This window comes from Plecotus auritus (genome assembly GCF_963455305.1).
Source record: "Plecotus auritus genome assembly, chromosome: 1".
NCBI lineage: Eukaryota > Metazoa > Chordata > Mammalia > Chiroptera > Vespertilionidae > Plecotus > Plecotus auritus.
Window position 1 is genome coordinate 204,352,846 of NC_137770.1, and position 24,531 is coordinate 204,377,376.

At 39.3% G+C, this 24,531-nt stretch overlaps 1 protein-coding gene across 1 annotated transcript; it reads left to right on the forward strand.

Annotated features, from left to right (window-relative positions):
- Nucleotides 1-1,588: 1,588 nt before the first annotated feature.
- GNRHR (gonadotropin releasing hormone receptor) lies at nt 1,589-22,501 on the forward strand (the record flags this gene model as incomplete). The annotated part of the gene is made up of 3 exons (XM_080676066.1): nt 1,589-2,107; nt 21,086-21,305; nt 22,257-22,501. 3 exons carry the CDS (start codon nt 1,589-1,591, stop codon nt 22,499-22,501), a joined length of 984 nt encoding a protein of 327 aa, XP_080532192.1.
- Nucleotides 22,502-24,531: the final 2,030 nt, after the last annotated feature.

A 24,531-nucleotide genomic window follows, 5' to 3' on the forward strand; every position in this document is an offset into this window, starting at 1 on the left:
CGAGGCAGCAGTTTAGGTGTTTACCTATGCCGCCATCTTGGTTTCTCCCTCTGTATGTTTCTATATAATATGAATATTTGTTTATATTTCTTACTAGAGGCCCGATGCATGAAGATTTGTACAAGAATGGGCCTTCCTTCCCCTGGCTGCCAGCACCACCTTTGCTCCAGCCAGAGCTGCCTTTCCGCCTTCCCACGCTGCCCAGAGGCCCAGAGCTACTGGGACAGTGCAGAACACCTGCGTCGTTGCCATGGTGATGACGAAAGTGTCCCACCCCGCCCCCGGCAGCTTGGCACATGCGTATGCAAATTAACCCGCCATCTTTGTTGGGTTAGTTTGCATACTCACTCCTGATTGGCTGGTGGGCATAGTGAAGGTATGGTCAATTTGCATCTCTCTCTTTTATTAGTGTAGATATCAGATCATTTCACATTGGGGCCACTTAGAAGCTTTCTCTGTATTGGTATTTTAACTTTCATGGTGAGTGTTTGGTGATGTTACTTACAAATACTGGTATGACTTACACTGGAATTTATTAAATCACCAGCTTGATTTGTTTAAGAATAATCTGGTGAATATAATAGAATCAGGGGCATAGAAAGGGAGTGGACTGATAATTCTCAGGGGGAAAGGGGTATGGGGGGTTCATGAAGAGACTGGACAAAAATCATACACCTATGGATGAGGACAGTGGGGGGGAGGTAAGGGCAGAAGGTGGGGTGGGAAATGGGTGGAGGGGAGCTATGGGGGGAAAAAGGAGAAATAATTGTAATAATCTGAATAAAGATTTATTTTAAAAAAAAAGAAACATACAAATGTGTTTATAGCATTAATACAGTATTCTCTCCCATATCTAGTTACCATATGCAATAATGTACAATGATGGTAAGTATAATATTGAGACAATTACATAAGCGAGGCAATAATTTTTTTTAAATAGTTTACCATTTTTATTCTAACTTGACCATTAAGACTGATTGATAAATTTGATGCAGTCCAATATGTATTATGTCAGTTTGATTCTAATTGTTAATGTATTAATTTAGTGTTTTGTGGCGGATGTCATTAAGTTAGTATATTTGTCTAGTGTTTGAATGAATAGTAGCATGTGATTTTAAAAGAAAACAAATGCTTTTGAGAAATGTATTCATTTCTTCAAAGAACAGATTTTAACAGTTATTTTTGTCTTTTTCTTCATTTTCATTTTGCATCTGTTGGACAGAACACTAACACATTAGTTTTTAGAAAATCTCTTCATTATGGTTATTTTAATAACATCCTGAGTAAATTTTAAATTCAAAATTAAGCTTCAAGTGTGCTTCTTCCATCAGGAAAAATGTTGTGACAACCAGGCCATCTGCTGGGGTTCTACAGTTACGTGTGGCCCTCAGAATGTGTTTGGCAGGCTCTGTTGGATTATAAACCCACAAAACAAGTTCACCTTGAACTTTTGCATTAAATATAAAGTATGTCAGGAACAAAATTTGTCATAAATCTAAACCGGTGATAGAAATAAAATGGGTTCAATTACAATAAAACACCAGAAGTGCCAGAAGCACAAGTCTTGAAGCTCTACCAGTTGGGAAACATGGCAAACGGTGCCTCTGCTGAACAGAGTCAAAATCACTGTTCATCCATCAACAGCAGCAGCCCGCTGATGCAGGGCAGCCTCCCCACCCTGACCTTGTCTGGGAAGATCCGAGTGACCGTTACTTTCTTCCTTTTTCTACTCTCCACGACTTTCAATACTACTTTCTTGTTGAAACTTAAGCAGTGGACTCAGAAGAAAGAGAAAGGGAAAAAGCTCTCGAGAATGAATGTGCTTTTAAAACATCTGACTTTAGCCAACCTGTTGGAGACTCTGATTGTCATGCCACTGGATGGAATGTGGAACATTACAGTCCAATGGTATGGGGGAGAGCTCCTCTGCAAAGTGCTCAGCTACCTGAAGCTTTTCTCCATGTACGCCCCAGCCTTCATGATGGTGGTGATCAGCCTGGACCGCTCCCTGGCCATCACGAGACCCCTACCTGTGAGCAACAGCAAGCTGGGACAGTCCTTGATTGGCATGGCCTGGCTCCTCAGTAGCCTCTTCGCTGGACCACAGGTAAACCGTTAAAATGAACGTGTTGCACTGTGGCAATCACAGATTTCCTGTCTAAACTTGAGTACTAGTATTGTTTTGTTGTAAGTCAAAGGCACTCATACTTTAAAGAAACAAAATGGAAAATTTCAAAACATAGCCTTAGCTAAATAACTTAATTTCAAGCGATATATTTGCTAAACCTATTCATATCTACTCATTCACTGTGAGAATAATTGTAATGTACTTTTCCCCAGGGAATAATTGTAATGTACTTTTCCCCAGGGAATTGTATTATCCTTAAGAGCTTGGCTCTGGAAGTCAGAGTAGAGTTCCAATCTTGGCACTGTTCCCTTGGGCAAATTCCTTAACCTCTCTGAGTTTCAGGTCGTTCATTTATAAAATAGAGGTAATGCCTACTTCATGCAGCTTGTGTGATTAAATGAACATGTTTTAAAGTGTCTAGAATAATCTCTGGTACATACTAAATACTCCCCCAAAATGTAGCCACTCTCAAACGTGACCGCATTCCCATCTTAGTCTTTCACCTATTTTTCTTTTTGCTCTGGTTGACATGGCAAATTGAGAGGATCTTTAGGAACTATGAAATTTGTATAGATAGAAAGTATTTATAACTTGTCTTATTTGGGACCTCTTGAGTGGAAATGTTAAGAATTCTGTCATTGCAGTTCAGAGAGAATTGTTCTCAATTAGTATGTTGATCTAAAATTTGCAGCTGAATGGGACTGAATAAAGAGAAAAAGAGGAAAATCTTGAGCTTTGGGCATTTTGAATATTTCCCTGTGGTTGACTTAAATTTTTCTGGAGGGACGTTAGACTGTAACCGACTATTAGCAAAACTCTAGGACTGTTGGTGTAGGCACAGGCCCTCTCCTGCAGCAGGCAGATAGAGATCTCTCCAGATTGTTTTCAACAGAGGCTACCTGGTTAATTGACCTCTATAATCTGCCTTTGTCAGAAGTCACATCTCTGAAGTAAAGGACACATTCTTGCAAATAGAAAGATCCTTTAGTAATAAATAAACAAGTTCTCTGTATGCATGTAAATGTACTAGATGAAGAGTATCAAGGGGGTATCAAGAAGTAAAGTCAGAGTTAACCAGGATCCTCCAAAAACACGCCAAAAATGGAAATTTATTTAGACATTCTAAACTGGCCAGGAAAAAAAAAAAGGCAATGCAAGACTCACTATATAAATAGTACGAGACAAAGGAAAGCTGGGTAACTAAATTTTTTCACTAATTCCTCACTCAACCAATATTTTTTGTTAACCAATTAGTGTTTGTTTTATAACATGGAAAATGGGGAAAAAATGAAAATGTTTTTATTTCCCTGGGGAAAAGTACATTACAATTATTCTCACAGTGAATGAGTAGATATGAATAGGTTTAGCAAATATATCGCTTGAAATTAAGTTATTTAGCTAAGGCTATGTTTTGAAATTTTCCATTTTGTTTCTTTAAAGTATGAATGCGGCTTATTGATTGGTTTTCTTGGAGAAGATAACCACAAGTTGGGTTTCTAGCACTGAGCCTGGTATTGACGAAATTAAAAACTTGCCCTCAAAGAAAATGTAATTCAGTTGTGGAAACAGAACTTACATAAAGCTAATTTAGTATTAAAACAATACTAAATTGTTTTAAACCTATTACAAATGTAAGAAGAGGGAGAGATGAGTATGACTTGAAATGGTGAAGGAAGATTTGAGGGTAAAGATACGATTAGCAGAGTTTTTAAAGAGGGATGGTATTTGGATGGAAAAAAATAAGTCAAGGAGCACAGATATTTTTCAACCAAGGTTGAAAGTGTGATTCTTATAGACGATGTGTTTGGGTAAAGTGACAAATGGAGAGTTGGGACCAGCAGGAAATTAGATTTGGTTGTTGATCCCCTTTCTTTAACCTCATGGGATACTATTTCTTTGTCATAATGTAATGTGATTGTGTTGTTTGCCGGTCTTTGCCTTGAAGGTATGTGCTCCTAAATAGTGGAGACTGTTGTGTTCAACATATTTCATATTCACAGTACCCAGTAAGAGACCTAGCAAAATAGAAATGTAAAATGTTTGGATACTCTGGGGTTTTTCCAGATGAAATGAATCTTTCACATTTTACAAACAACACAGAAAAAGTTTGGATAAATGAATTAATGAATGGGGTAAAATGGATGTATAGTATAGCCATTGAAAGCCTGGGAATTTTGAGCGATATAGCTGTGAGACCTGTACAAAGGGTAAAATTATCTTTTTCTTTTTAGAATTGACATACATCACTGAATGAATTTGTGGTGTACAACATGATGGAGTGATTTACACATATTGTGAAATTATATTGGAAATATGCACTTTTTGTTTCTTTTTTTTTTTTTTTTTTTTTTTTTACAGAGAGGAAGGGAGAGGGATAGAGAGTTAGAAACATCGATGAGAGAGAGACATCGATCAGCTGCCTCCTGCACACCCCCCACTGGGGATGTGCCCGCAACCAAGGTACATGCCCTTGACCGGAATCGAACCCGGGACCCCCCAGTCCGCAGGCCGACGCTCTATCCACTGAGCCAAACCAGTTAGGGCGCACTTTTTGTTTCTTTTCGTGCCTATAAAATTGTTTATCGTAGAAAATTGGTACATAGATATAAAGAGCGAGTGTTACTTTTCCATAATCCTAGCATTTTACAAAGTTATAATGTATGCATTATTATACCCTTCTTTTTTTCATAAACAGCTATATAAAATGACTTGCCCTTTCTTTAACTGGGGGCTTCTTCATTTTAATGTCTGTATAAATTCAAATGCAGCCCTGACCAAGTTGCTCAGTTGGTTGGAGCATCGTCCAGTACACCAAAAGGTTTCTGGTTCACTTCCCAGTCATGGTACATACCTAGGTTTCAGGTCCAATCCCCTGTAGGGCTGTGTGTATGGCAGGCAACTGATTGATATATCTCTCTCTCCCCCTTCCTCTCTCTAAAGTCAATACACATAAGCTCGGATGAGGCTAAAAAATTAAATTCAAATGCAAACGTCTGTCACGTGACAGTCACAGTTTCCTTTATTATCACAGCCAGACACCCTTACAGGGGATCCATTATGTACAACCAGCTTCTGTTCATCTGCCATCTGCCTGTGTCTGGCCAGGTACTGAGTACCAGTGGTCCTCACTTGGCACAGTGCTGTGGTAACTGCGACCCACGTAAAGCAAGGACACATTTCCACTCTGCCCAAGTTTCCGCCGACATGGTCCTGTGCCAGGGGAGGTCCACCTGTATTTAATGTATCACTTTTTTCCTTTTTCTCAATTATAAAACAAACATTACAATGAAAATCTTCTCCCAAGTGTCTTCTTATGGAATTTAAATTGGAATAGCTGAGTAAAAGTGTACAAACATTTTTAAGACTCCTTAAAACATAATGATAAATTGATTTCCTGATATCCTCAATGTATAAAGTGCCAATCTTTTTTGACTCTCTTGAATATAAATACACAAAAGAACATCTTTTTTATATTTTTGGCTACTAATATTTTAACTAATTAATTTTAGCATTTTTGTATTTTTTAAAATATGTCTTTATTAATTTTAGAGAGAGAAGAAGGGAGAGGGATAGAGAAAGAGAAATGTCAATGAGAGATGGGCACTAGGTCAACACTCAACCACTTGGTTAATAGGTCAACACTCAACCACTCAGCCATACCAGTCGGGCCAAATTTTTGTATTTTTATCAATTTCCTAAACATAACCTTTGACATTTATTTATATGATGTTGTTCTAGTACTTTGAGTGACTTATTTGAACTTATCATATCTTAATAAATGTACCACTTTACCTTAAAGAAAAAGACATGCATATATTGTGAAATAATTATCACAATAGGTGCAGCTAACATCCATCATTTCATTAAGACACAATTAAAAAATTAAAAAATGTTTTCTTGTGATGAGAACTATTATGATCTAATCTGCCAACAACTTTTCTATATATCATACAGCAGTGTTAACTATAGTCATCATGTTATGTACATTACTAAAATAATTTTAACAAAAAATATTTCAATAAAATATATGTAGAGAGGAGAGAGACAAAGAAGCTTTTTCAGAACATCTGGCAAAGAGGTGATTAGGCTGAGGGCTAGGGTGGAGTCAGAGGGAATTGATAGTAATTACAAGGGACATTTCAAACAAAAAGCAAAGCTTGGCAACAAATTTGCTTTAGTAGTAGGGGGTTAATAATAGAGGAGAGTAAAATAAAGCTCTAATATTTTTGGTCAAGGAATTTTAATAGTAAAACCACAGAAACAGACAGGTAGGTTGAGAAGTGTGTTAGTTTCTTTGTCTGCCTGTCTATTTGAAAGGGGAGGAAAGGCAGGCTTTGAAAAGGGCTAAAAACATTTGCTTTAGGACATGATATTGATGATATAAGGTCTTTATATAAGTACTAGAGGCCCAGTGCACAAAATTTGTGCATGGGTGGGGTCCCTAAGCCTGGCCAGCAATCAGGGCTGATCAGGTTCCCCACCTCCATGCCTCCCCCCTTCCTCCTTCCCTCGCTGCCTGCATCCACTGCCACCCACTCCCAGTTCCACGTCCCAGCCCAGGGGGCCCGGCCCCGATTAGGTGATTGGGACCTGCCAGCTGGGGGAAGGGACTGGGAGGTTGGCCGGCAGGCCCTGATCAGGTGATTGGGTCTGCTGGCCATGGGGAGGGGCCAACTGCCACCGCAGCGGACAGGCAGTGGGCCAATCAGGGCCTGCCAGCTGGGGGAGGGATGGGGGAGGGATGGTGGTCCGGCCCTGACGGAGCCTGCCAGCCAGGGGGGGAGACCAGGAAGTTGGCCTGCAGGCCCCATTGGTGATCGTGGCCTGCAGGCTGTGGGCAACTCCTGCATTGAGTGTCTGCCCCCTGGTGGTCAGTGCATGTCATAGCGACCAGTCGTTCCAGTCGTTCTGGTTGTTTCATCATAACAGTCCCTTAGGCTTTTATATAGAGAGACTAGAGGCCCAGTGCACGAATTCGTGCATGGGTGGAGTCCCTCAGGCTGGCCAGTGATCAGGGCTGATTGGGGCCATGGGAGGTTGGCTGGCCAGCCTGGGGGGAGGGGCTACGGGAAGTTGGCTGCCCCAATCAGGGCCATCCGGCTGTCCAGCCTGGGGGGGAGGGGCCACGGGAGGTTGGCCCACCCACCTGATCCAGGCCAGTGGGGAGGGAGCATGGGCAGTTGGCCAGCTGGCCCCACCCCAGATCGGGGATGGGGGGGCCGATCGGGGGCAAGGCCAGCCGGGGGGAGGGACCGCGGGCCGTTGGCCAGCTGGTCTCACCCCCTGGTCAAATTCCTATAGAACTCCTGGTCAAACTCCCAGTCAAGGGGACAGTTTGCATATTAGCCTTTTATTATAAGGATGGCTATTCAAAAAGTGATTGGTATTTTGGAATACTGATGTAGATGAAAGTTAAAACAGTAGAAATAAGTCAATTTATGATAACTGAAACACAAACCCACAATTTCACTCTTTTAAAAGAACTCTCCCAAAGGCTGTAAATAAAATATTGATTTATTACCTCAATTATTTCCATCTAAGTATATCACAGCAACAACAGGAAGACAATGCCAAATACTTATCTATCTTGATGTAATAAAAAGAAAACATAAAATTAACTTTAAATTGTTTAGGAATTTCAAGTGATAAATAGCTTGACTTCAAATACATTACTCTGAGAGATTTATGTGAATATGGGCCACAGAAATTACGGTAACATATTTTTTGGTAAAATAAATGACCCATCTTTACTTTCAGCAGCACTTTAAATTTGTAAGGAACTGTGTAAAATTTCCTGAAAAACCTAAAATATGTGATCTTATGTTATGTTTACATTAACTCTATGAAGTACAGTAGAACCATGTTATTATCCCCGTTTCATGCATGAGAGAATGTCCAAAAAGAACCTTTGAAAATAATGACATTCCAACCTTTTTGGCAGTATACATACTACATAGAGACATCGTTTGTCTGTCTGTCTTTCTCTCACACACCTATGACTGAGAAAAGATTTTTCATTTAAAAAATATCTACTCTGTTCTACCTTATTTTCAACTGATTACAGCTACCTGCTAGGCACAACCTGCCGTTTGGAAACCACGGGTTTAAAGGATTCGTCGGCTCTCCCAATGTCACTGGACTTGTTGTTATTTTTTTTATTAATGCCAGTTTTTCTTTTTATTATGGCTCTCTGCTATCTCTGAAATGGGGTTTCAACCCTGTGACTAATGTTACTTATATTTGAAGACGAGACATAAAGAGGGCTTTTTATTTCTAGACTGTGACACATGGTGAGTGTACTTCATGCTTCACCACACTCTGGGGACAAGCCCATTGACAAAGACACATCCTGTTGTGGCTAATTTACAATGAACTTTAATCTTCATCCCTTGGTGCATATATTAATTTTCTATTACTTGAGTAATTCATTACCAGGTTAAAAAATATAACAAGTTTGTTGTCAAAATTTAGGCCTGGCAATCTGGGAATTTATGACATTTTGCAACAGCTCAGAAAGATCAAGTTTCAAATTGGCCACCTTGGTTTTCCACCTTCCTTATTACTAACCTCAGAAACTACATTCTATGATGGTTTGGAGATATATTTCCAAAAGTTTTTATCATAGTGTACTGTAGGAACTTTCAAACTTCTTACTAGTAATGGAATTTTTAAAAAATCTATGTGAAGCCCCAATAAATAAAACAGATATGCTCTGGTTGAATAGGGCTAAGGGAGGCCCAGTCTTCTACTTGGCTATACACTAGCCCCAGTAATAGTCTCTCTGAAGATCTTACATCTCCCTGCAACAAAGTATGAGAGGCAATGGGATAGTAGAAATGGCATGGATATTGGATTAAAACAAAGTTGACTTCAAGTCTCAATACTATCTCTTACCAGCTATGTGATTCTGTGTAAATTAATTGTTTAAATGCAATTTTAAAGACTACATTATAAAGAATAAGATACATAAAGTATCATCTACTATAAGACTTTATAAACACTCAGTTAATGTTTAGTCCTTCCTTTCCTCCTGTCTTCATTCCTTCTTTCATCAAGTCAGGTGAGAAAATAATAGGGAAATATGGGCATTGAAAAACAGTAAAGAGAATTGCTTATATAAAGGTTGATTATTTCAAATTTATTCTGACTGATAAGTAAATTTGGCCAACCTACACCCTGGTCACCAAACTATCCTACTCACTCTCATAGGTACATAATAAATCAAGTATTGGAGGCATAATTTTTTAAAAGTAGGAAAAAGAAAAAACAGGGAAGAAAAGGAGGGAGAGAGGGAAAAAGGAAAAAAAAAGAAGAAAAGGGAAGAGTAGAGAAAAAAGAGAAAAGTTAAAAAAAAAAAAAAAGGCAACAAACATGATCCAAAGATCTGATTTAAGAGCATCTGTGGTTAGGCTGGTAAGTACATGTTGAGAATAAAACATTTCCTGAATTAGGTGTGTCCATATATAATTAAAAATTACATGGTTTTCAATAACAGTCATTTAAGACCACAAGAATTCCAGAGTAGCAGATTATTTACAGAAAGAGTTTATACCACTAGCTCATACCACTGCTTAATATGAAACATTACCTATTGACAGTACTTAAATTCTGTAGTTAACCTAGGCCTACAGGCAAGATAAATGAGCTATCCTTCAGTCTTTGGTATAAAGATGTGTGGTCTGAAGATGTGTGGAGGCTTGCCTTGACACAGAAAATGTATAGTGCTAGAATGCACTTTCGAACTTGACAGGCAGCTTAAATTCAATAAATACTCATCACACACACACACACAATATGCCAAGAACTGTACTGGAACACAGTAATAGCAAACTAATAGCAGATAACAACAATAATGATGATGATGATAAATAATAGTTATGGAGGACATAAATATTGGATAGGAAGTTACTAAATGCTTTTGTGTTCATTACTTCATGTAAGGCTCCAACAACTCTATGAATTAGATATGCTTATTGCCCTTATTTTATTCATGAACAAACTAAAGATAAGAATGTTATATAATATGCCCAACATTACCATCCAGTAAGTGGAGGTGTCAGTGCACCCAACTACCTTCATACCCAGAGCTTTTAACTACTGCACTATACCCACACTACGCAGCATTGTCTACTTCCTTTTTAACTGAAGAAAAGGGAAAGACAGGAAAATTGTAAGGTGAGAATAGATGGTTAAGAGATTTCAGGAAAAGAAAGATGGCATATATTTACAAATATATAAATAAATATATATGAACACATATTTATAAGCTCTGTGCCTCAAAAATCCATATATATAAAAGGCTAATATGCAAAGTGTCCCCACGGGAGTTTGACCAGGAGACCGGGAGTTTTATCACTCACAATGATGTGTGCTGACCACCAGGGGGTGGCACGGAACGAAGGAAGGCCCCGGCAGGCAGCTGGCAGCTGGGAAGGGTGGCCATGGACAGCAACCAGCAGCCAGGGAGGGAGGCCCTGGCCAGCAGCCAGAGGCCCTGATTGGCCGTGATCACCGGCAGGCCTAGGGACCCTACCCATGCACAAATTTCGTGCACTGGGCCTCTAATTTTATTATAATAACGGTTGTGACTTATATAGTGCTGTGTGCCAGGCACTATTCTAAGCACTTTCCATGTATTTATTTGTTTAATTGTCATGATAGCACCTAGGGGTAGATACTATTAACATCTCCATTTTATAGATGAGGAAACTGAATCACATCACCTGAAGATAATTACCTTTGGAAAAGATTAGGTAATGGTGTAATTAGTCTTGGGTAAGGTAAGGGTTGAAAATAATATTCTAAAAAGAAATGAGCATCTGCAATTGACTGAAAGGAAAACAGATTGTTCTTGTTTATGTCAAAATAAAGCAAACACTAATGAAACTGGGGCCAAGGATAAGAGAGGAGAAACATAAAGAAATATAATCCAAGGACAAAAGAACCACTGGAAGTAAAGTGATCCCTCTAATAATCATTAAAATGAACATTGCCTTGAGCATAAAATAAACCAAACCAAGCCTCAGACAACTAATTTATGGGCAAGTAACTTTCTGATTTTCCATAACACTTTACTGTACCTCTCTTTTTGAACTTATCACAGTCTATCTTGTATTGCAGGTGTCACATACATGCTCTATCTTCTTTACCAAATATTTAAGACCCTGATAGCAGGATATATCTGGTTTATTGTTTAGTATAGACAGCACCTAGTATAGTCTTTAACCAAGGAGTTGCTTTAAAAATAAGCATTTTTGCCCTGGCCAGGTGGCTCAGTTGGTTGGAGTATCATCTTGTACACATAAAGGTTGCAGGTTCGATTCCCGGTCAGGGAACATACCTAGGTTGTGGGTTCAATCCCCAGTCAATATGCATTTGGGAGGCAACCAATCAATGTTTCTCTATCGCATTGATGTTTCTTTCTCTCTCTCTTTCCCTTCCTCTCTCTAAAATCAATCAATCAATAAAAACATATATCCTCAGGTGAGAACTAAAACACACACACACACACACACACACACAAAAGTATTTGTTAAATAAAAAAATTTAAAAAAAAAAGATGATAACCAAAATTCAAATCAGCCCAGCCAGTGTGGCTCAACGGTTGAGCATCAACCCAGGAAAAAAGAGGTCACCAGTTAGATTCTAGTCAGGGCACATGCCCAGGTTGCAGGCTGGATCCCCAGTAGGGGGTGTCCGGGAGGCAGCCTATGAATGATTCTTTCTCATCATTGATGTTTCTATGTCTCTCTCCCTCTCCCTCTCCCTCTCTCTCTCTCTAAAAATCAATAAAACATATTTTTAAAAAATTCAGATTATAGTACCATATTTCAAAGTCACTATTATTGAAAGTTTCATCATTATAACTTAAAACATTAAAGTGAAAATGTGGCCCAGTGCAGAGCATAAAGTAAAACTCAGGTCATCTGGCTCCAAGTACAATTGGGAAGGTAGGAAGGGAAGTAAAGATTTTAAGGAAATATATGACTTTCAGGTTCTATGTAAAGTAACCCTTCCAAAGACTTCAACTCACATCTGTTTGGTCAAATTAAAAACTGAGCTTTAAGTAAGGTAGCTTGAAAAGAAGTATGGAAAACTGAAAGAATCACTTTATATTGAGGAAAAAGTTGGTCAGGATCATAAAATAGAATTAGCTGACTGCGTGTTTGAGTTTCTTGATTTTAAGATTATTGATGTGATCATTGGGCGTCCTCTAGTGGACTAATTTTAAAATATTTTTGCCCTTGAAAATAAAAATCAACATTTTAATTACAAATAAAACAGAATTGTATTTTTTACTATATTTACTCATATTTTTTATTATAATTATAGTTTATTTAAATGTATCTACTGTAAAAGCAAAGAAAGGAAATATAGGTGTGTAGGGTTTGGGATTTTGTTGTTGTTTTAATTAATCCTCACCCGAGAATACTTTTTCCATTGATTTTTTAGAGAGTATAAGGGAGGGAGGGAGACACATCGATTGGTTGCTTCCCACACATGCCCCTATTGAACCTGCAAACCAGGTACGTGCCCCCAACTTAGAATCGAATCTACAACCCTTCAGTGCACAGGCCAACATTCTAACCACTGATCCACATGGGCCAGGGCAAAAATATAGTATTTTTTTAAATATAAAGCATATTACACTCCTCCTCCATCACTCAAAAAGGAAAGAACTACTTGGGCTGTTAAATAAATGAAATTTAATTTAATTTTTTTTCTAATGCAATAAAAAACGTAAAAAAAGGTTGTCCCTCATTTGCTTAAAATAAAAGAAATCCTGGCCACAAAAGCAAAAATAAACAAGTAGAACTGCATCCAACTACAAAGCTACTGTACAGCAAAGGAAACTATTATCAGTGGAAGTGGGGTATCCCTTTCCTGACTGAGTGCTGGGGCTGGAGTCCTAATGATATCTCGAGAAAAATAATTTTCTAAGATAAGAATGGGAGGATGAGTGATTTTTATTTATGAGGAATTATATCCTTGAGTTTCCAAAGTCCTATTTCCCTTAATCCAGTCCTGGAAGAAGTGCAGCTGGGGAGTCAGTAAAGCTAAAAGCAAAGCCAGTGTCCAGAGTTTCTGTTGCATATTGCAGTTGGGTCCGGTTTAGCATTAGGCCTATTGCAGTCCATGGGTCCATTGTGTGAGGTCCACACGGCTGTGGACCAGGTGGGTGAATGCAAGGGAGTAGGGGTTTGAGAGCCCCACAGGCCAGGGGTCAGGTGCAACATGCCAAGAGCCAAGAGCACAAGAGACCAAGGGAAACCAAGAGAGTGAACTCCTTTGTTTAGAGTATTAAATATTACACATCTTGCACTGGCCACACCTACTCTGGCCAATGACCTGTTCCCAGGTGTGACTGACAGAGAAGTACCTCCCTATGTCACTCAGACTTTATTGGGCATTCCTCTATTCACCCTGTTCAGTCCTTTCCCCCATGGATCTGTGGGGAACAGACCCTGATGGCTCCCTGGGGAGTGTTAAACTGCAGCTTCCTGGTAAAGCTGCCCAAGTGACATGCCTATAGTATTTGGCCTTCCCTTTGTTTCTCTCCTGTTATTAATAACTAGGTTAATTACAATGGTACCAAAACTACCAACAAAGTTAAAAGACAATCTACCAAATATGAGGAAATATTTGCAAATCAGGTATCTGATAAGGGGCTAATATCCAAAATATAGTAATTCTCCCTCAACCATTACACTACTATATGACAGTGGTGGTCCCATCCTACATAATAAAGAGGTAATATGCAAATTAACCCTCACGCTGTAATGCTGTCACAAGATGGCGGTGTGCACAGCAGGGGTGGGGACGGCTGCTCTGCACGAATGCTGCAGTTCTCGCAGCCCCACAGGGGACGGAAGGTCTGGCGGCCGCTCTGCTCACCTGCTGCCGGGGTTCCCGTGGCTGTGCCAGAGGGCACGGCCTGGCAGCAGGCGCCCAGAGTTCCCTCAGCCCCACCGGTGGGCAGGTTCCCAGCTGCTGCTCTGCGCGGCTTCCACCGTGGTGACCAGGCCAGCAGGGGAGGGCAGTTGGGGGGAGAGATCAGACCTGCAGGGGAGGGCAGTTGCGGGCGACCAGGCCAGAAGGGGAGCAGTTAGGCATCAATCAGGCCAGCAGGGGAGCGGTTAGGGGGTGATCAGGCTGGCAGGCAGAAATGGTTAGGGGCAATCAGGCAGGCAGGCAGGCGAGCAGTTAGGAGCCAGCAGTCCCGGATTGTGTGAGGAATGTTCAATCCCTGTGGGATGGGGCCTAAACCGGCGGTCGGACATCCCCCAAGGGGTCCCAGATTGGAGAGGGTGCAAGCTGGGCTGAGGGACACGAATTTCGTGTACTGGGCCTCTAGTAAGATTAAAATGGAGCTGATTTTTCCTATCAGCTAGGGATGTTGTAGCTCTCTTATCACAATGCATTTCAAAAGTACTTACCATTGTGTTACAAGTGCCTATACAACAGTAACATGCTGTGCTGGTTTATTGCCTAAGAGCTGTAAGGAAACAGAATTTGTCACCCCAATATATGCTATTTTGGCACAAGGTTTATTTTAGGCTGGTTCACTTTAAAAAACTGCAGATATGGGTGAAACTCTGAAATAAAACAATTAGAGGTTACCCTTTATTTTTTTTTAAAAAATTTACATTTGTAAGGAATTAAATCTCCAGTTGTAAGTGGGTCTCTCTCCTGGTACCAAGAAAAGGGAATGACCTTATTTCTAGAAGTTCACATCAATGCAACAGACATTAAATCTGCATAATGTAACTCAGTCCTCCACTTTCAACATCTTCTTTACACTTCAGCTGAAGGTGGTATGTAAGGTGCTGACTTCAGCCACTTTGGCAAGTTACCTGTTTAAGAGGGTCTCTCCCATGTAGACATGAAGTATGCATGTAATTAAGCATTTTTTTTTTGTTTTGATCTGTCTTTTATTACAAGGGGTCTCTACCAAGAATCCAGAGGGTGGAGGGAAAATTGTTTTTCCTCCCCTCCAGAGCAATAGGCTATACTATCCAGGTTTGTATAAGTGTACTTTACAATGTTCGCACAGTAACAAAATTGCCTAACAATGCATTTCTCAGATGGCACATGACTGTATTTAAAGAACTCATACAACTCAATAGCAAAAAAACAAACAATTCAATTAAAAATTGGGCAGAGGATCTGATTAGATATTTTTCCAAAGCAGACATACTAATGACTGATAGGTACATGAAAAGGTGCTCAACATCACTAATGATCAGGGAAATGCAAATCAAAACCACAATTAGGTATTTCACACTTATCAGAATGGCTGTTGTAAAAATGACAAGGAATAGCAAGTGTTGATGAGGATCTGAACAAAAGGAAACCTTGTGCATTGCTGGTGGGAAGGTAAACTGATACAGCTGCTATAGAAAACAGTATGGAGGTTCTCAAAAAATTAAAAATAGAACTACCCTGTTGATATGGGATTTTTGTACTGGAACACGTGGTATTCCCTTGGGCAGGATGGTTCCGCAGATTCTTTGTCCATTGGAGTCGAAGAATGAATTCACAGATGTAAGATGGTATAGCAAAGGTGGAGATTTATTGAAGAACAAGTACAGACTCCACATGGGGAGGGGGAAAGAGTCCCACAGACTTCCTGTTTCCGTGGTTTATAAAGGCTGCAAGTCCCTATGTCCTGATATCCCTTCTGATTGGTAAATATTCTCTTTTGAATTGGTTACTATAGTAACTCCTGAGGCCCTACTCCCTCACTCTTCTCCTATTCCCTCTGGGCTTTATTCCTCCTCCTTTATTTTCTAACTATAGACCTTTTTGCTACTCCCAGTTCCCTTGTCTTATGGAAATGTAACTTCTGCCCTGTAGCCCTGTGTTTTTTTTCCATGGACCCCCAATTCTAAAAATTCCCTAAACCTGCCTATTTCACCCCTAAAATTCCTATTTCAATATGATCCAGCAATTCCATTTCTGGGTATTTATCTGAAGAAAACAAAAACACTAAAATTGAAAAGATATATGCATTTCCATGTTCACTGTAGCATTAGATACAATAGCCAAGATATGGAAATTACCTATGTCCATTTATGGATGAATGGATAAAGAAATGTACACACACACACACACACACACACATACACACACACACAATGGAATATTATTCAATCATAAAAAAGAAGGAAATTTGCCATTTGTAACAACATGGATGGACCTTGAGGGCACTTTGCTAAGTGAAACAAATCAAAAAAGATAAATACTATATACTATTGCTTACATGTACAACGTTAAAAAGAAAAAGAAAAACAAGCTCCTAGATACAAAGAAAAAATTGGTGATGGTCAGAGCCAGGAGGCAGTGTGTGAAGAGGAGCAAACCATACAAATTTCCAGTTGTGAATGTCATAGGGATAATGTACAGCATGGGGACTATACTGTACTTATACGTTTCACAATGAAAAAGAAAATGTGTAACTATGTGTGGTTGATTCCAGTTGTCTTCTTGAGCAGGATGCAAGGGTGATTTCTTTCCCAGGTTCTTGTCCAGATGGATTTGAAGAATGAAGCCATGAACAAAAGCTGGTAGAAGAACGGGTGGAAATTTATTGGAAGCAAGTACAGACTCCCACGTAGGGAGGGGGTCCCAAGGGGGTAACCCACCAAGCTCTTTTTTGCTAAGGTTTATAAAGGCTGCAGTTCTTTGTCTCTTCATACCGCCTTCTAATTTGTCACTCTTTTGCAGAATATCAGCTTCAAAGCCCAATCCCCACGTGGTGGTGCCCCCCTCACTCTCCCCCTTCAGTGGTAGAAATCTCTATGTCCTGTGAAAATCTGTTCTCCTCTTTCTCCCATTAGTTGGCATTTCTCTATCCTTTTTCTCCCATATCCTGTGGCTTTTCCCTGTCTTCTGTGAATGGATGTCTTCTTCTCCCCTTATCCTGTGGCACTTCTTTTTTCTTGGTGAATGTGTGCCTTCTGGTGGCTCCTGGCCTTCACCTATGCCTTCCTCCCCCGTGGAACCTCTTTATTCCTAAAACTCCCTAAACCTGCCCATTTTATCCCTAAAACTCCTTTCATGGTGACAGATAGTAATTAGACTTAATGTGGTGATCATTTAGAATATATACATCAGCCCTAACCAGTTCGGCTCAGTGGATAGAGCGTTGGCCTGCGGACTGAAGGGCCCCAGATTCGATTCCTGTCAAGGGCATGTTCCTTGGTTGTGGGCACATCCCCAGTAGGGAGTGTGCAGGAAGCAGCTGACCGATGTTTCTCTCTCATCGATGTTTCTAACTCTCTATCCATCTCCTTTCCTCTTTGTAAAAAATCAATAAAGTATATTTTTTTTAAAAAGTATACATCAAATCATTATGTTGTTCACCTGAAACTAATATAATGTTATAGTTAATTATACCTCAATTTTTTAAAAAAAGAACTAATAGACTACAGATTTTAAAAAATCCTGTAATATTTTTGTTTGCATTTACTTGCTATCAGTTTTTAAGTGCTTTGGCCCTCTTATCTTTCCATTTTATTAATGTTTCATAGTAAATTAAAGTTTTTCGGTGGAAAAGCTTATAAATGACTAGGTAAGAGTGTGCTTGATGAATGAGGAATGAATAAATGTCCCCTGCAACTCATTTTTGAAAACAACTTGCAACATTTCTTTAATAGTTGATTCAATTTGTGCTTTTTAACATATCATAATATCATGCTTAGAGAAAGATTGCAAAAATTGTAAAAAGATTTCTTGAATACACTTCCCTCAGATTCCCCAAATATTAACATTGTACTACACTTGTTTGTTTTGTTCTCTTTCATACACATTTTTTCTGAATTGCTTAAAAATAAATTCAGATAGGATGTTCCCTCTCAATATTTCAATATGACTTTTCTCACATATAATCACAAGTATCAAAATCAGAAAAATAGCACTGATACAATACTATTATTTAATCTCTATACCTTATTCATATCTCACCCGTCGTTGTAATGTCCCTTTTATTTTTTTAAATACATTTCTTTTTTTTTTATGCATATGTGTCCTTATTCCCCCATTACCGCCCACCCCCCACTCATGCAGCACCCACCTGTTTTCTGTGTCCATTGATTAGGCTCATATGCATGCACACAAGTCCCTTGGTTGATCTCTCCCCCTTACTCCCACCGACCCCCTCCTTCCCTGAGGTTTGAGGTTCTGATCGACGTTTCTCAGTCTCTGGTTCTGTTCTTGTTCATCAGTCTATGCCGTTCATTATATTCCACAAATGAGTGAGATCATGTGATATTTATCTTTCTCTGCCTGGCTTATTTCACTTAACATTGATTTCAGAGAGGAAGGGAGAAGGAAAGAGAGATAGAAACATCAATCATTGATTGGCTGCCTCTTGCACGCCCCCTACTGGGGATCAAGCCCGCAACCCAGGCCTGTGCCCTTGGCTGGAATCAAACCTGGGACCCCTCAGTCTGCAGGCCGGCGCTTTGGCTAGGGCTGTAATGTCCCTTTTAATAAAGAAAATCTAAGATTATGTGGTGGACTGAGTTGCCATGTCTCTTGGGACCTCTTTAAACTACAACCTTTACTCAGTCTTTTTGTTTGTTTGTTTCATGATATTGACATTTTAAGAGTACAAGCCAGTTATTTTGTAGAATGCCCCTCAATTTATGTTTGGTGGTTTTTCATGGTTAGTTTCAAGTTATGCATCTTTAGCAGAAATACAAAAGAAGTGATGCTGAGTTCTTCTTAGTGCATTATATAAGGAAACAGACCCTGTCAGCTGGTCCCATTCCTGGCAATATTAACTTTAATTATTTGGTTATTTCTCTATTACAGTTATTTTACTCTTTATAGTGAACATACTGTAGGTAGATATTTTTAGAAATGTAAGTAACCTGTTCTCTGCACTTTCACCAATGTTTTTACAATGCATTGATGATTCTTGCCTGAATCACTTTTATAGATTACCACTACTGTAATTACATTGCTCCTTTCTATGGTAACAAAGAGCTTTCCCCCTCCACATTTGTTTGTTGTTTTGTAATTTATTTTTGGAATGAACCCATGTATTCTTACTTTAGTCAATAGTTTATCATTATATATCAGTTGTTTCTTTTATTATCAAGCTTAAACTGCCCTAGATTTGGCCAATGGGAGCTCTTTCAAGCTGGCCCCTGATCTCTTCTGACATGCTTCGTCACTCTCTGACTACTGCCTGACTTTTGGCACAAGAAGTTGTTCTAAGCACATACTGTACTTCGCCTGCCCAAGCCTTGGCATTACCCACTTCTCCAATGAGCTCTTGTTCCTTTGGTAAACAATGACAGTTAAAATCAAGATTTTGGCACTAATGTGTCATTATCCCTAGGATCTCTCAACAAACAGAGCTGGAAAATAAATAAATGTACACATAGGTGCACACAGAAATATATATATATATTTACTAGAGGCCCGGTGTATGAAATTCATGCACTCAGGGGGGTCCCTCAGTCCGGCCAGTGCCCTCTCACAGTCTGGGGAATGGGCCAAAGCTGTCAGTTGGACATCATTAGCACTGTGCAGAGGTAGGAGAGGCTCCTGCCACCACTGCTGCGCTTGCCAGCCGCGAGCCCCGCTTCTGGCTGAGCAGCGCTCCCCCTGTGGGAGTGCACTGACCACCAGGGGGCAGCTCCTGCATTAAGCATCTGCCCCCTGGTAGTCAGTGCGCATCATAGCGACGGGTCATTCAGCCTTTCGGTCGATTTATATATTAGCCTTTTATTATATAGGATTATTAGATAGGACTAGAGGCCTGATGCATGAAATCCTTGCAAGGGGCTCAGCCCTCACAGCTGCAGCAGCTTGACTTGGCCCTTGCAGCCCCGGCTTCTTCCAGAGGGTCGTCCAGAAGGACATCCAGAATATTATTCAGCTGTCCGGTCTAATTAGCATATTACGTGTTATATATATATATATATATATATATATATATATATATATATATTTAGAGAGAGAGAGAGAGAGAGAGAGAGAGAGAGGTTTTCCTTATTCTTTATTTTTATAACTATATAACACTCCATCATGTGGTCTACCATAGTTTATTCAGCTACTGTTCCATGAATTGGTATTTAGATGTTTTCAATATTTTTCTATTACAAACAATGCACCAATGAATAACCTATGCAAATGTATTTTCATATAATGTAGGTAGGGGTATATCATCCAGATATAAATTCCTGGATGTAGGATTGCTGCATCACAGGTACATGAATATGTATTATGCTAGTTACAGCCAAATACCCCTCCATAACAGTTGTACCAATTTGCATTTCCCCTAGCAATGTCTGAGAGTCCCTGTTTCCATGCAGCCTTGTCATGAGACCATGTTGCTACCATGTTGCCAATCTTGTTAGTGAAAAAATTACATTTCAGTGAAGCCTTAATTGGCAATTCGCTTGTCATGAATGAGGTTGAACATCTTTTCATATGCATAAGGACGACTATTGGATCTCTTTTGTGAACTGTGTGTTCATGTCTAACTGTCTGTTTTGACCACTTTATTGGAGTTTTCTGTCTCAAAAATAAAATTTAAGTACATATCTTGGGGGCACATTCTAAATGCCATAGTTTTTAAGTGCTGCAGATGGGACGATGAACAAAATTACTTGCAACGTTTACTCAGCACATTTTCATCTGAAATGTAAATTCAAACAAGGTTTAAATCCTTGGTTGAGGATTGCTCTACAAGTTTGAAATAATTTCCAAAAAAATCAAAAATCCTATAGATCCATTCACATTATCCAAACATACTTTAAGTAAAGATTCACTTACAACTTTTCACAGAAATTCCTAAAGGGTAAATCAAAGACCTCAACAATTGCTTTGGGCAACAGCATGCTAAAAGGCTAGCGGAATGCAGAAAACTCTCAAGAACACATGCAAATACTGTTTGAAATAATGTAACACAACTTTTTAACTTTTTATTTCCTTATACAGTTATATATCTTCGGAATGATTCATTTAGCTGATGGCTCCGGACAGTCAGACGGTTTCTCTCAATGTGTAACACACTGCAGTTTTCCACAATGGTGGCATCAAGCCTTTTATAACTTTTTCACCTTCAGCTGCCTCTTCATCATTCCTCTTCTCATCATGTTGATCTGCAATGCAAAAATCATCTTCACCCTCACACGGGTCCTTCATCAGGATCCCCATAGTATGTATTCCTTAGATTTGGTGTTAGTTGTGGGTTAACAGTTTTTAAACAGCAATACCCAGAGTGGCATTTACTATGTGCCAGATACTGTTCTAAGCAGTTTGCATATATTAACTCATTACATTCACAATCACCCCAGGACGTAACCCTTTTATAATCTCCATTGACAAATGAGGCTGCATCTCCTAATGTTCTAAATTTGGATCATGGAATTAAAGATAAAAGGGCAAGGATTTCATGCCCCATTTACCCAGTATATGCATTGGGGAATTGCTCCTGTTGGGCTGTCACAACTCTCTATCAAACACCTGATTTCTAGAATATAGCAAAGTACAATTATTTAAATGGCAGCCAAATATTTGTTTAAATTAAGCTCTTCTGTTTCACATCAAATCCTGTATATCCGCACAAAATAACTTTGCACATTTGTGTGTGTGTGTTTGTGAGTGTGTATGTGTTAGTTAGATATGTGGAAAATTGTTGAATATGTAATTGACTGTTTCATCTGAAACTTTACAAATATGGTTGTGACTTTTTTGCTTCAGTAACCTGGTGCATTCTCAAAAACTAAAGTTTATGAATTTATAAAGTAAACATGGCTATGTTGGATGACAACCAAGATGCAGAGAACTCAGCTCTACTCAACCTCAGTCTGCTCTCTCAAATTTATATTTTAAGAATTTGAGTACCACAATATTTCAAATCAAAATTAGTTTGGTAGAAAATTGTAAGAGCACTATCATCTTTAATATTTTCTATTAATTATATGCTATAATGGAAAACTTGAAATATAAACATGCTTTTTCAACAAATTATCATTTATTAAAAACATTAAAATTTGCTTCCATTATATTTATTAGGATGAATTAGTGATTCTGTCTTCCTTTTTGTCCATTTTAGTGTTGTAATAAAACTGGTCTTTAAACACCTACTCTTTTCTCTTTTTAATAGAACTACAACTGAATCAATCCAAGAATAATATACCAAGAGCTCGGTTGAGGACCCTAAAGATGACGGTTGCCTTTGCCACTTCATTCACTGTCTGCTGGACTCCCTACTATGTCCTAGGAATTTGGTATTGGTTTGATCCTGAAATGTTAAATAAGGTGTCAGATCCAGTGAATCACTTCTTCTTTCTCTTTGCTTTTTTAAATCCATGTTTTGATCCCCTTATATATGGATATTTTTCTCTGTAATTATTAGACTACATGGGAAGTCATGTAAAGACAAGCAAGGTAATGAATTTTCCCATTTGGGAATGATAAACAGGTAGCAGCAGACACACTTATAAACAAATCGCAATTTAAAGTTATGCTCTCATCTTTTTTTAAAAGAATTGCATTGTCAGAGACTCTATTACTAGGGAAAAAAATCTTCAGAAATCTAGAAATATTTTGCCTTAATCATTAGCTTCTGAATTAATCTCCTTCTGACCTCCTATAATACATTATATGGGTTTACTATCATTTTCTTCATAGATAGATGATAGATAGATAGATAGATAGATAGATAGATAGATAGATATAGATAGATAGATATGTAGATATAGATAGATAGATAGATAGATAGATAGATAGATAGATAGATCTATATACATATAAAACCCAAAGCTACCAGTCGACTGTTTGACCCGTCGCTATGACACACACAGACCACCAGGGGGAAGACGCTCAACGCAGGAGCTGCCTCCCGGTTGTCAGTGAGCTCCCACAGTGGGAGCACCGCTCAGCTGACCAATGGGTGCAAGACGCCAGGCTCACGGCTGGCGAGCGCAGCTGCGGCAGCACAAGCCTCTCCCGCCTCTGTGGTAGCACTACTGAGTGGGGGAGCAGCAGACGCAGTGGAGCCAGGATGAGTGGGAGCAGCACGGCGCCCAGCCTGGGCTTGGGCTCCTCCCTGGTCACCTGCCGCCTCGCGCACTACTATATCCCTCGGGGGATGTCAGACTGCCGGTTTTGGCCCAATCCCTGCAGTCCAACATCCCCCAAGAGGTCATGGATTGCGAGAGGATGCAGGCCAGGCTGAGGGACCCCACAGGTGCACGAATCCGTGCACCAGGCCTCTAGCATATATAATAGCCATGGCCTAAGGCTAAGAGTTACCAAAAAGTAAGGCTGAGAAACCACAACACGATCTTAACCTCAGAATCCTTGGAGAGTTTTTCTCCAAAAGGGCTTAGGCAGCACTTCTGATCTTATGCTACAATAATACAGGGAGCACAGAAACAGTATTTCCCCTCCCCCTAAAATCAATTTTCCCTCCTACGGTTAAAAAAATGCAATAAAGCTTATATTTTGTTTGGCCTCAAAAGCATTCCAATGCTTAGAGTATTCAGCAATTACCCACCATCCACTCTACCAATATGACAAGACTTACAAGTAGTTCTTCATCTCATTCTTTATTTACATGGTATGTGAATGCCTCTACTGTACATGAAGTTGAGTTTAAGAGGGGTTTGGATTTCAACAGGGTTTAGAACATTCCTTTGAGCTGTACAGTCTATGGAGTGTGTGGTAATTAAATGTAATAATAATTATTGTTTTAAAATACAATCACTAAAAGGTCTATGCCAGTTATGTTTTATACATAATATACTCTGTTTTTTTTTTATCATATAGAATTTGTATTTCCCGTGTCCATTATTTATTTTTTATACTCTGTTCTAATACAAGGGATTTTTTTCTGTCTTGTGATCTTAAATAAGAAATCAAGCGAATGCACAAGCAAAAGATATTTCATATGTAAAAGAAACTCTGAAAACCACAATTTCAATATAGATAGGTCAAAGAAGACAGCAGAATATTGGGAAAAAGCAAAAGAAAAACTCTCTGTAAATGGGTAACTACCAGCTACTAATAATCATATGAAATAGTATCAATTCCAAATGATGTCGGCACAATACCTCTTTTAATTCAAGCCTTTTCTACTCCATGAAAAACAGGAGAGATAAAAATAATGGGACTATAATACCCATTAAACGAGAAAATTATATAAGGGACTTTAAAAAATTCAACCATTATTTAACTTTTTTTTTTTTTTAAGAATAGGTAAAATAGCCCTGGCTGGTGTGGCTCAGTTGGTGGGCGTTGTCCATGCACCAAAAATTGCCAGGTTGATTCCCAGTCAGGGTACATGCCCAGGTTTCAAGCTCAATCCCTGGTGGGGGATGTGCAAGAGGCAGCTGATCGATGTTTTGCTCTCACATCAATGTTTCTCTCTCTCTCCT